The sequence below is a fragment of the Anoplopoma fimbria genome, chromosome 19, assembly GCF_027596085.1.
Source record: "Anoplopoma fimbria isolate UVic2021 breed Golden Eagle Sablefish chromosome 19, Afim_UVic_2022, whole genome shotgun sequence".
Taxonomy (NCBI): Eukaryota; Metazoa; Chordata; class Actinopteri; order Perciformes; family Anoplopomatidae; genus Anoplopoma; species Anoplopoma fimbria.
The window spans coordinates 27,950,405-27,963,059 of NC_072467.1; the positions used below are offsets into that span (position 1 = coordinate 27,950,405).

Below are 12,655 nucleotides of genomic sequence, written 5' to 3' on the forward strand. Positions count from 1 at the left end.
GTACTTTTTTTTTTAAAGTACTAAGATTTTTTTTTAAAAGTACTAAGATTTTTTTTTTTTTTGTACTAAGATACTAAGATTTTTTTTTTAAAGTACTGATATATATTTTTTTAAATTACTAAGATTTATTTTTAGAGGACTAAGATATTTTTTTTTAAAGTACCAAGATATTTTTTTAAAAGTACTATGATTTTTTTTAAAAGTACTAAGATTTTTTTTAAAGTACTAATATATATATATTTTTTAAGTATTTTTTTCTACATTGTAGATTAATATTGATAATAGATATGTTCTGAATTTCAAATTTTTGCGCCTTTAAAATCGAGAGATTGGAAATGTATGTAGGTTTTGTGATTTGGTTTTCACTTTTGCATCCACAATTAACAAATGTGTAATTTGTAGTATCAATTAAACCCTTTTTACCTTTAGAATTATTCCATTGTATGATTTTGTCAATAAAAATGTAATAAACTCATATTTGTCTTTGTCAGAGGTCAGGAGGTCATGACAACTTAATGCAAGTACAGTAGGGTTTAATGTTGGTGATTTGCATATTCTGTGTTTGACTAATGTATTTTTAAATGACTCTTCTTTGGGCTTCTTTTTTGTTATGTCTACCTGTTTTGAATGTGGATTATTCATTATGAAAGCCAAAATAAGACACAGTTACAAACAGACAACATAGCATTAACTGTCCATCTACAATCCCGTAAACACTCCAATGTTCCTCTCACTGTTTATCCTGTTATCTGACTTTACTGCTGCTTTACAAACTGTGTCCCATCTTTTCCTTTTGTTTGACAAATTTATTACTGATCATTACAAGAGAATAGTAAAAAAAAAAAAACTTTTGTTAGCTGGACAAATAGGCTTCTCTGTTATTTTGAGGTTTGAAAAGTTAAATTAAATAGAAAAGCTCTGGAAATTAAAATTCTGTGGCAAACCACTGAACCTACCTAGCAGAGAAAAGCTAACCACGTGTTTGGCTGACATCTTTTGCCTTTAAAATTTAAAGCATTCAATTAAATAAATTGTCAAACACAGGTGAATTGTTTTCCTTTGCAAATTTAAGCCTGGGGCTGAAAATAAGAAAACAAAAAGGCATTGATAAGAATCTGGTGGGACAGCACATGTATACACCGTTCATCAGAAATACATTTATTATACCCCATGAAAGTGAATCTAGAAAATATAATGGTTCTTCTACTCAGAGGGATTTACAGGAGGGATGATCAGAGGGACAGTTTTGTAATTATCATCATCATCATAATTATCATCAAAATTAAGACTAAAGAATGGGTAGAGTTTCTCAGTGAAGGAGCAGCCAGTAAAGGAGTAGATGAGATCTGCAGCATCAACGTCATAAAAGGAGACCAGACCCTCCTCATAATCCACCAACACCCCCACCTTCTCAGGCTGAGACTTCAGAGAGAGACTGATATCAGGGTCAGCAAGAGCTTTGTACTCGTTTTTATTCCTCAAACATATCGTCCAATGTCCGTTCTGAGGGCTCATTGTGTTTGTTCCCTTCCTGTTGATCGACTCTCTGACCACTCCTAAAGTCCAGATATTATTCCCTTTAACCTGAACCTCATAGTAGAATCTTCCTGAAGACAAACTCTGCTTTGCTAAGACATTAAATGATCTATCAAATCTCTTTTGGTTGTCTGGGTAATGTTTCCAATTGTAACCCTTATATACTTGTTTTCCATCATCAGACAGGATGAGATCGGGATGAGCTGTATCAGGATCAAGTGTCACATCCACTGCAGACTGCTGGACTCTCTTCAGCTCGGCAAAAAGCAGATAAGTTATCTCTTCATGAAGCGTCTCCTCCAGCTTGGTTGCAGCTTCCCTCACAGTCCCCTCATATGAAGGTGGACTGACTCTGACTCCTGTCCAGTCCTTGGTGGGTGGAGCAGCTTTAAGGGTCCTGAAGCTCTGTAGAAGGTGGAGGTGGTCTTCAGAGCGTGAGAGCGTCTCCACCTCAGTGCTTCTCTTCTTCAGCTCACAGATTTCCTGTTCCAGCTCTTTGATGAAGCCTTCAGCCTGTTTCTCTGTCTTTCTCTGCTTCTCTTTGATCGTGTGGATGAGCTCGGCCTGGCTTCTCTCAACAGACTCCTTCAGAGCGGTGAAGACCTGAACACCATCTGCTATCTCTCTGTCTGCATCTTCCTCACTGAGCTCCACTGAGTGTTTGATCTCCTGAATCTTTATTTGTCTCTTCTGGAGCATCAACTGGATTTCAGTCCTTGTCTTCTCCAGCTCAGCCTTTGTTCCTTCATAATCATCTTTCAGTAGAAAAACAACATGTGTTTTGTGGTCTAAAACTATCCAGAGCATGACGACACACATCAGACCCAACAGGTAGAACATCCAGGCCTTCAGTTTGGTTCCAGTGCAGACGTCCCAGGGAACTTCTCCTGGTTTGGCAGCTTGTTGCTCTGAGCTGCTGCTGCTGGATTTCTGTTGAGCTGACTGTCTGAACTGAGCAGCCATCTCAGAGATGAAAGTATTGACCCGCAGCTCAGGTCTTGTGTTGAAACCCTCTTTACAGTTGGGACATTGATAAGGAACATCGATATCCCAGTGTTCAGTGATGCAGTTCTTACAGAAGTTGTGTCCACATGGTGTGCTGACTGGATCAGTGAACACATCCAGACAGATGGAGCACAGAAACTGATCTTCAGTCAGCAGACAGCTGGCAGCAGACATGTCTACACTCTGAGGACAAAAGTGTGACAAAAACAAAACTATAATGACAAACATTTTAATAATCTGTTTCAACAAATCAAAAATCGAACTATGATCAGTGGAATCGAAGGCAAATCATCAATAATGCTGCTGGGATATTGCACCAAAGAAAGATTCTCTATTCAAAGTGCAGTGCAGCTCATTGCCAGTTTCCTATTGACACAGTTGTCATTTTCATGCCCAGCGCCTACGTTGTGTAAGTTCTTGAGCTCTTTTGTGCACCCATTGGCCTTAAAATTAGACGTGAGGAAAGGGATTGGGAGACGGCGGAGGCAGAGGGTCCACCGCCAATGACCACAAATCTGTCGCTTCCCAATATCACGGCTACATTAACTCAGCACACTCCGTCAATGGACAGCGGCATAAAGCTGACAGGATGCCCTCCTTATCGATAAACACAATATAAAATACAAGACAATTCTAAGGCTGTGCCAAAGCTTCATTTATAATGTTGACATTCAGATTCTAAATCAACAACAGAATACTGCGGAGACCTGCTGTTTTACAGGTCTAGTCGTTGTGTTTTAACACATTGTTTCTGCACAGTTGCAGAGTAAGCATTGTTCTAATCCATAATAATCTAATCTTTTTAAATCAAGAAAATGCGCTCTTTTATTTCCTTATGATTTAAATTGTGTGTTCTTATGCAAAAAAACAAAAAGGATAACATTCAGAACTTTTTCACTGTCTTTTGGACGGTAGTACATAAATAAATAGTCTGGAGCCCTGTAGACCAGCTGCTAAAACTAAATGAAACAACAGGTGAAACCACCGTATGAGAGCAGTGTGGAGCTGCAGCCGTGAGATAACCAGTGGGGCACGCTCACATGCACTAACATGCACGCTCACATGCACTAAAAGGCACGCTCACATGCACTAACATGCACTGCTCACATGCACTAGTGGCAAACCAAATATGTCAACAAAGACGGGAAATGCCTGAATAACAACACAAAGAGAGACTTTGATCTCTGCTCAGGTGGGCATTACTCATCTGTATCTTTATATGGATGATAGATGTTTGCTGCTATTATAATGTTCAGAATGTTAAGTACAACTTCTTTGAAGTTCAAGGCTATATTCTATTATTATAGACATATCATTTCTGTATACTGGACAAAACAGAGGGAATCTCAGCTATGCTCGTTAGCTTGTCAGCTTAGTCTCTGGTGCTTTTCTCTTTGTTATGGATTCTGGGTTTAACTAACTGTTGACCAAACATTAAGTGTCTCTGGAGAACAGAGTACTCACCAGAGATTCTGCTGTGTTGTTGAGAGAAACCTGCTGGTTCAGTAGAATGTTTCTTCAGGGAGAAACAGAGAGACTTGTCTCTGCAGCTCTGCTGTCATCAGACAAACTTTCACTTTAATTTCAGGAAAAGTGACTCCCTCCTCTTTCAGAGTTGCTCCTCCTCTCAGTGTAGCTCTGTGGATGAGGTTTAACTGTCTCTTTAGGTAATACCTTGACATAGTTTGGGAACAAGATGAGTTTTTACTTTTTGTTTATTCTTCTTTTCCTACTGTGGAAGTATATAGAAGCCAAAATAATACACAGTTACAAACAGACAACATAACATTAACTGTCCATCTACAACCCTATAAACACTCCAATGTTCCTCTCACTGTTTATCCTGTAATCTGGCTTTACTGCTGCTTTTGCTTTTACTTGACAAATTTATTACTGATCATTACAGGAGAATAGTAAAAAAAAAAACTTTTGTTAGCTGGACAAATAGGCTTCTCTGTTATTTTGAGGTTTGAGAAGTTAAATTAAATAGAAAAGCTCTGTAAGTTAAAATAGCATAACTTAGAATAATATGATTCATAATTAACTCTTTTATTTCCATGCATTATTTTGAAAATCTTCAAGCGTAGTCATTTAAAAGAGTGGTAAAGAGTTTATTATTGTCAGTATCGATCGACTGGTGAAGCAGTTATTTGCAGTTTGCAGCACCAGAGCGGCCGGTATGAACTTATTGGAGTGTTTGTGAATCTGGACTTGTATTCTATATTTTGTTCTTTGTATGTCTGCCTTGTTAAACGCTTTACTGCTCTCTTTGATACGTGTTTTATAAATAACCCTTACTAATATTATTCTCCACCAATCAAGATATGATTTTAGATTCAACCTTAATGCACAACATGAGACGAAGAGCCAACAATCTAGTGTTAAATATTACAACTACAAAGAACATTTGAATTCTCTACAAAACGTGGTGTTTGCTGTCAAAGCTTTAAGCCAATCGGCTCCTGGATCAGGCGACAGCCAGGCGTTACCCATCATGCCGTGCATCTGGTGAGGTTATCGTTGACCACGTGTTCATGATGTCAGAGCAAGTCGCGATCTAGTCGGACACAAATCTAACCGGCAAGCATTGTGCGGCAATCGGCGGTTATTGATTCTGCACAAGACTGGTGTATTAATGAACCTAATGTGTTTGAGTCCGGTAAGCCAGAGAACGGACCAATCCAAAGCTTAGATGAAAGAGCCAACTGTTGGCCAACTGTTGGCTCTAAACAACATTTTCAGCTTCTCAAGAGGTTAGCATAGCTGCAATTGTATCAGAACTATGGAGTATTTCTTTGTTGAAAGACAGAGTAAAGAATGACACTGAAGGCTTTTTCTTGAATGAAAATACTTTTTCGCTCTTGCCCCGACTGGCTTCTGTGAAAGATTGATTGACAGACAGTTTATCCAATCACCTGCCACATATTTTATTGTAAGTGCCTGTCTTTTTCCAAACAGTTGCCGCTGACGGCTTCTCAGATGGTTTTGTGCAACAAACCATGTGCGGGTCAGGTGACAAAAAACTACAAAGCTTGGACCTTGCACTGATTTAAATTGAATTGTGCTTCTTCATTCATGTTTAATGTAAATAATATCTAGTTATTCATTTAGAGCATATCCTAATATAGCCACAGGCTGCAGTTTGTTAAGAACTCCTCTAGAGGGCGAACTCGGATGTCCCTTATTCTCTACAAACTAGTAGTACTGGTTTAGTGTTCACACCAGATGCTCAAACTCAACCTTAAATAACACCACATAGTCTTACATTACCAACTATGTCATACAGTACCAGTCAAAAGTTTGGACACACCTTCTCATTCAACTACTTTGAAGAATGTAAAATATAAAACATATTCTGGTTTGTTGAGCATTTGTTTGTTTACCACATAATTCCATATGTGTTCCTTCATAGTTTGGATGTCTTCAATATTAATCTACAATGTAGAAAAAAATAAAAATAAAAATAAAGAAAAACCATTGAATGAGAAGGTGTGTCCAACCTTTTGACTGGTACTGTATGTGATGTGGTGTTGGAGCTCGTCAGCTCAAGATGTTTTCATTCACATGATTTGGTTTTCAACTATTATATTAATCAACAATCAAGTATCTTAGTCAGAGAACATGAATACTTTATTTTGTTTCTATTCATTAACAAAGAAAAGCAAATTACGTTTTTCTTATTCATAAAAACTGCTCTTTAGTAATTATTAAGTATGCAAACATTCTTAAACACAATATTCAGATATTAAAGTAATTTAATTTGCTAGCCAGACATTTAAGGAACGTGCAAAAACTTCTTATTTCTGAATACATCGTGTTTTCATTACTTAACACTCCTGACGGCACGTAATGCAGTTATTACAATACATTATACTACACTAATTATAGTAGTAAGTTTGGTAAAATCTGTGTAGTAGTAGTAAAGAGAAATGTGACGTGAAAAAACTGGAAAACAAAGACATTGATCAGAATCTGAAAAAAACAACGATGTATAAACTGTACATCGTCAAAAAATCTACATGTACTCCAATAATAAATGATAGTTAACCTTTCTGTAGAAAATCAAATGGTTGTTCTACTCAATGTGATTGACAGGAGAGATGATCAGAGTTTTAGAGTTGACATTTCGGCCGATAATACCAGGACGAAAGAATGGGTAGAGTTTCTCAGTGAAGGAGCATCCGGTAAAGGAGTAGATAAGAGCTGCAGCATCAACGTCATAGAAGGAGACCAGACCCTCCTCATAATCCACAAACACCCCCACCTTCTCAGGCCGAGACTTCAGAGAGAGACTGATATCAGGGTCAGCAAGAGCTTTGTAACTATTCCAACTACACAAACATATTGACCAGTAACCGTTCTCCGGGCTCATTGTGTTTGTTCCCTTCCTGTTGACAGACTCTCTGACCACTCCTAAAGTCCAGCTATTATTCCCTTTAACCTGAACCTCGTAGTAAAATCTTCCTGAAGAAAAACTCTGCTTTGCTAAGACACTAACATAAGTATCAAATCTCTTTGGATTGTCTGGGAGATTCTTCTTTACATCACGATGTTTAACTTGTTTTCCATCATCAGACAGGATGAGTTTGGGATAAGCTGTATCAGGATCGAGTGTCACATCCACTGCAGACTGCTGGACTCTCTTCAGCTTGGCCTCAAACAGCTTCTTCATCTGTTCACTGGGCATCTTCTCCAGCTGGTTCACAGCTTCCCTAACAGTCCCCTCATATAGTGGACTGACTCTGACTCCTGTCCAGTCCTTGGTGGGTGGAGCAGCTTTAAGGGACATGAAGCTTTGTAGGAGGTGGAGGTGGTCTTCAGAGCGTGAGAGCTGCTCTCTCCACCTCAGTGCTTTTCTTCTTCAGCTCACAGATTTCCTGTTCCAGCTCTTTGATGAAGCCTTCAGCCTGTTTCTCTGTCTTTCTCTTCTTCTCTTTGATCGTGTGGATGAACTCGGCCTGGCTTCTCTCAACAGACTCCTTCAGAGCGGTGAAGACCTGAACACCATCTGCTATCTCTCTGTCTGCATCTTTCTCACTGAGCTCCACGGAGTGTTTGATCTCCTTTATCTTCAGTCGTCTCTTCTGGATCATCTGCTGGATTTCAGCCTCCAGCTCGGCCTTCTTTCCTTCCAATTCTTCTTTCAGAGGAACAACATCATGTGTCTTGTGGTCTGAATAAGTGCAGAGCATGCAGACACACATCTGGTCGGTCTTACAGAACAGCTCCAGCAGTTTATCGTGCTCCGTACACATCCTGCCTTCCAGGTTCTCCACAGGGTCGATCAGCTGATGTCTTTTCAGACCTGACATTATCAGATGAGGCTCCAGGTGAGTCTCACAGTAGGAGACCAGACACACCAGGCAGGACTTCATGGCCTTCAGTTTGGTTCCAGTGCAGACGTCACAGGGAACTTCTCCTGGTTTATCAGCTTGTTGCTCTGAGCTGCTGCTGGATTTCCGTTGAGCTGACTGTCTAAAGAAAGCAACCATCTCAGAGATGAAAGTATTGATCTGCAGCTCAGGTCTGATGTTAAAAACCTTTTTACAGTTGGGACACTGACACTGGACCTTAACGTCCCAGTGTTGAGTGATGCAGGTTTTACAGAAGTTGTGTCCACATGGTGTGCTGACTGGATCAGTGAACACATCCAGACAGATGGAGCACAGAAACTGATCTTCAGTCAGCAGACAGCCGGCAGCAGACATGTCTACACTCTGAGGACAAAAAGTGTGACAAAAACAAAACTGTTAATACATATCATTTTATTGTTTGTTTAATAAAATAAAAATATCATCAGTGGAATAAAAGAAGAGTCACCCTGAATGATTTTGTATATTGCAAACAACTGACATCCAAGTATGAACAAAAAAAATGGCGCAATGCAAAGAACTGCTGGGGTTATCGATACAATTCAAGCCACAATCTTTACGTATTCAGCGTCTCATTTACAACTGATTCTCAGCTCATTGGGCTGCAACTGCAGGAGAGCTGTGGTATTTCTATGAGATCCAAAACTCAGATAATAAGTGATAACACGGTGATCTCAACGCCAAAACATTTACTTTGGCTACCTGGAAAAAAGATGACTCACACATATTATACTTTGTTAGCAATAATTTGAAAAATAGTCATCTTTTTTCAAATTATTGCTAAAAAAGTATAATATGTGTGACCTACGAAATACTGGAGAAACAAATGTGATTGGTTTGCAGTGCAGAGTGTTAGCTGGTGTTATTTGACGTTCACTATTTAAATTTACCTGAAAAATTTACATTTAATTCAACTGGGGCCAACTTGAAGAGAGAGTATTATCATCGCCATGTTTTTTTTTGCAACCAGTGAACAGGAAGTGACCATATATGGACTGAGGAGGAGTGACGTAGAGACGCCGTATACGTCTCTGGTGTCGACCTGTCAATCAGTGTGTAGCCCCGCCCTAAAGCATCCCCTGCTTTATGGTCTGTTTGACTCTAAATGGAGCATCATTTACTAAATGAACATCATGCTGTATTGAAGAAGACTTGAAACTAGAGATTGAGACCATAAACTCATGTTTACAATGTTTACTGAGGGAATAAATCAAGAGAGAAGTAGAGTCATTTTTCAAGCATCCCTATTCCTGAGGACAAAGAGAAGCATCCAATTGTAATCAACAATTTAAAGAAACATTTACTTGATATTTTAGTTCTAGTCGTAGTAAATGCATATATCTTATAATCTGTATTTAAACAATCTGAGTTCATAAAAGTCATGTCTAGTTAATTTCATGATAGTTAACTCTTTCTGCAATTCTTCAGTTTGCTGCCATATAACCACAGCACAGGACCACAGAGGTTTTCTTGTCTCTAACACAGGACGCTCATTCATTTATTATGCATATAGGTACTCATACAAACTCAGTTAAACAAAACTGTCCTGAAAGTAACTTCCTGTCTGAGTAGAGTAGAAACCACAGTAACTATGATCATAAATACTGAATGAAGGCAGCAGTCAACAGTGAACTTTTAAAAGCAATGACAGAACGTATCAGATATTGTTCTCTGTATTTGGTACAGTACAACATCAGACAACATCAGATTCAGAAACTGTTAACTGTTTACAAGGAATGTGGCTAGGTGATAGTTGCGTAACAGTAGACACAGTGCAGTATAGGACATAATAAGAAAATAGAAAATATGAAAATGTACAATAAATTATGAACAAACAAATGAGAGTACATTAAAACAAGTATATTGAGTAAATTAATCTCAGCTATGCTAGTTAGCTTGTCAGCTTAGTCTCTGGTGCTTTTCTCTTTGTTATGGATTCTGGGTTTAACTAACTGTTGACCAAACATTAAGTGTCTCTGGAGAACAGAGTACTCACCAGAGATCCTGCTGTGTTGTTGAGAGAAACCTGCTGGTTCAGTAGAATGTTTCTTCAGGGAGAAACAGAGAGACTTCTCGACTTCTGCTCTGCTGTCATCAGACAAACTTTCACTTTCATTTCAGGAGAAGTGACTCACTCCTCCTCTTTCAGTGTATCTGATGGTTACATTAGTAACCCTGGTTCTCTGTAGGACCTTTTCAACTGAGGAGGGGTGAGTTAAAGTTAGTGTAAAAGCTTTTATCTGGTCCTGAATCAGTCTCAGTTTATCCTCTATAGACCTCCATCAGTAAACCAGACCATCAGAGAGAAGATCCTCTGTTTCTATAAAGTTATTCACCAGAATCCGACAAACCCAGATCCAGCAGAGACCAGTCCACCGTGGACAGACCCAGATCCAGCAGAGACCAGTCCACCGTGGACAGACCCAGATCCAGCAGAGACCAGTCCACCGTGGACAGACCCAGATCCAGCAGAGACCAGTCCACTGGACAGACCCAGATCCGGCTTCACTGCAGCCTTCGACCTGCAGTCGGAGCTTCGGAGGGAGGAGGAGAGCTCAGCTCCCGGCAGCAGCAGCTTCTCCTCCTCCCTCTTCCTCCTCCTCTTCCTCCTCCTCCTCCTCCTCCTCCTCCTCCTCCTCCTCCTCCTCCTCCTCCTCCTCCTCCTCCTCGTCCTCCTCCAGGAGCAGACCTGCAGACTCCCATATTGTACGAGCCAGTCTGCAAATTCTTAGGAGCCGGAGGCCCCTCTTGTAAAAGTACACATCATATAGAATAATATATATTAGATTATTTTGTCATAATTATTGATGCATCAATGTTTCATTTTAATTATTCTATATGCTTGTTGTAAATTATTTTCTGTTGTATTATTTTCTAAATATTGTTAGCTTATTCTTTTATTTTTTTTATTAATTTATTTTCCCTTTTGATTGTATTATTATGCTTCTTGACCTCACCAGTCAAATTTCTACTTTTTAATCATCAGGATTTTATGCAGTCTTATGTGTGCACAATAAAAAGGATAATTATATATTATTATTATATTTTATTTTATTCATCTGAATCTGAAAAGTAAGTTAAGTCATCAAAAAGTATTATATATATTTCCCTCTTAAATGTAGTGGAGTAGAAAGTTAGAGTCCCTCACATTTGTACAAGAGTAAATGTGCTTCCAGAAGAACGGAGATTCTTTTCTTTAGAGGAAACAAAGTCTTTGTGTTTTAGTTTCTCGGTGTTGAAGTGTCAGAAAACAACTGTGTTATGTTTCTGTGAATCCTGAATACAGAAGATGTTCACGAAAGAAAGTGAATAACAATCTTTATAGTCAATGTAAACTTAGTTAGATAAGTTATTTTTCATGATGAACATTGTGTTCCCATGAGCAGGCTTTACTCAGAGAACATGTAAACCTTGTTTACACTCTTACATGGCAACATCTGAGACTGCAATAATCTCTCAATGTTCAAATCAGAAATCAAAACTCTTCAAAACTGCTTTTAATGTCTGACTAATGCTGTGTGTTTTAAGTTTTAACTTTTAAATGCTGTTTTTAAAATGTCTGTAAAGCGTCTTTGAGTATTTGATTATTATTATTATTATTATTATTATTATTATTATTATTATTATTATTATTATTATTATTACATGTTCTGCCATTTGATTGCTAAAAAATGAAGCTACTCAAAAGTCTGTAAAAGATGTTAAAAAAATGGAAAAGTTTCTGCATTTTATTATGATTTATTTCATTTGTACAGATGAAAACTGCAATTATTGTTTTCGTAGTAATCTGCCTCTGCACTATACTTTTGCTCTGGTTTATGCTTTAAGATGCTTGTTTAAGAAAGGAGATGCACTTATGACTTCTGGTGACTAGTAGTTCTCTTGAATACCTATGTTGAACACACTTCCTGTAAGTCTCTTTGGATAAAAGCGTCTGCTAAATGACTGTAATGTAATGTAATGTAATGTAATGTAATGTAATAATGTAATGTAATGTAATGTAATGTAATGTAATGTAATGTAATGTAATGTAATGTAATAAATGTAATATAATGTAATGTAATGTAATGTAATAATGTAATGTAATAATGTAATGTAATAATGTAATGTAATGTAATAATGTAATGTAATGTAATGTAATGTAATGTAATGTAATGTAATAATGTAATAATGTAATGTAATGTAATGTAATGTAATAATGTAATGTAATAAATGTAATAAATGTAATAATGTAATGTAATAATGTAATAATGTAATGTAATGTAATGTAATGTAATGTAATGTAATAATGTAATGTAATAATGTAATGTAATGTAATGTAATGTAATAATGTAATGTAATAATGTAATAATGTAATAATGTAATGTAATATAATGTAATGTAATAATGTAATATGTAATGTAATAATATAAATGTAATGTAATATAATGTAATGTAATAATGTAATATAATGTAAAACTGAATTGGAACTTCTTTAGAAAAGGAGTACTTTTCTCTGGAAGCCTCCATTTACAAACACACATACTACTATAATGGTATTCATAGATGTAGCATCTCTTAAACAGATCTATGAATACATCATAGTATTATGTGTAATAATATAGATCCTCTCTGCTCCTCTGACTGCCTCTGCAGGAGGAGGTGTTGTCTGAGGAGCTGCAGGTTCCTCCCGGAGTCCCTGAACGCACCGCGGGGTCCGGGGTATTTAACATTCTACCCCGGACAGCACAGCCCATTCAGCC

The 12,655-nt window shown here is 37.7% G+C and overlaps 1 protein-coding gene and 1 pseudogene across 1 annotated transcript; both read right to left on the reverse strand.

Moving 5' to 3' along the window:
• Positions 1-786: 786 nt before the first annotated feature.
• On the reverse strand, positions 787-4,109 carry LOC129108614 (nuclear factor 7, ovary-like). Its single transcript, XM_054620485.1, has 2 exons — positions 4,006-4,109; positions 787-2,724 (listed from the first exon to the last, which is right to left on the reverse strand). The coding sequence occupies exon 2, from the start codon at positions 2,713-2,715 to the stop codon at positions 1,204-1,206; it is 1,512 nt and encodes a 503-aa protein (XP_054476460.1). The 5' UTR covers positions 2,716-2,724; positions 4,006-4,109; the 3' UTR covers positions 787-1,203.
• Positions 4,110-6,160: 2,051 nt separating this feature from the next.
• LOC129108633 (E3 ubiquitin-protein ligase TRIM21-like) lies at positions 6,161-9,996 on the reverse strand (annotated as a pseudogene).
• Positions 9,997-12,655: the final 2,659 nt, after the last annotated feature.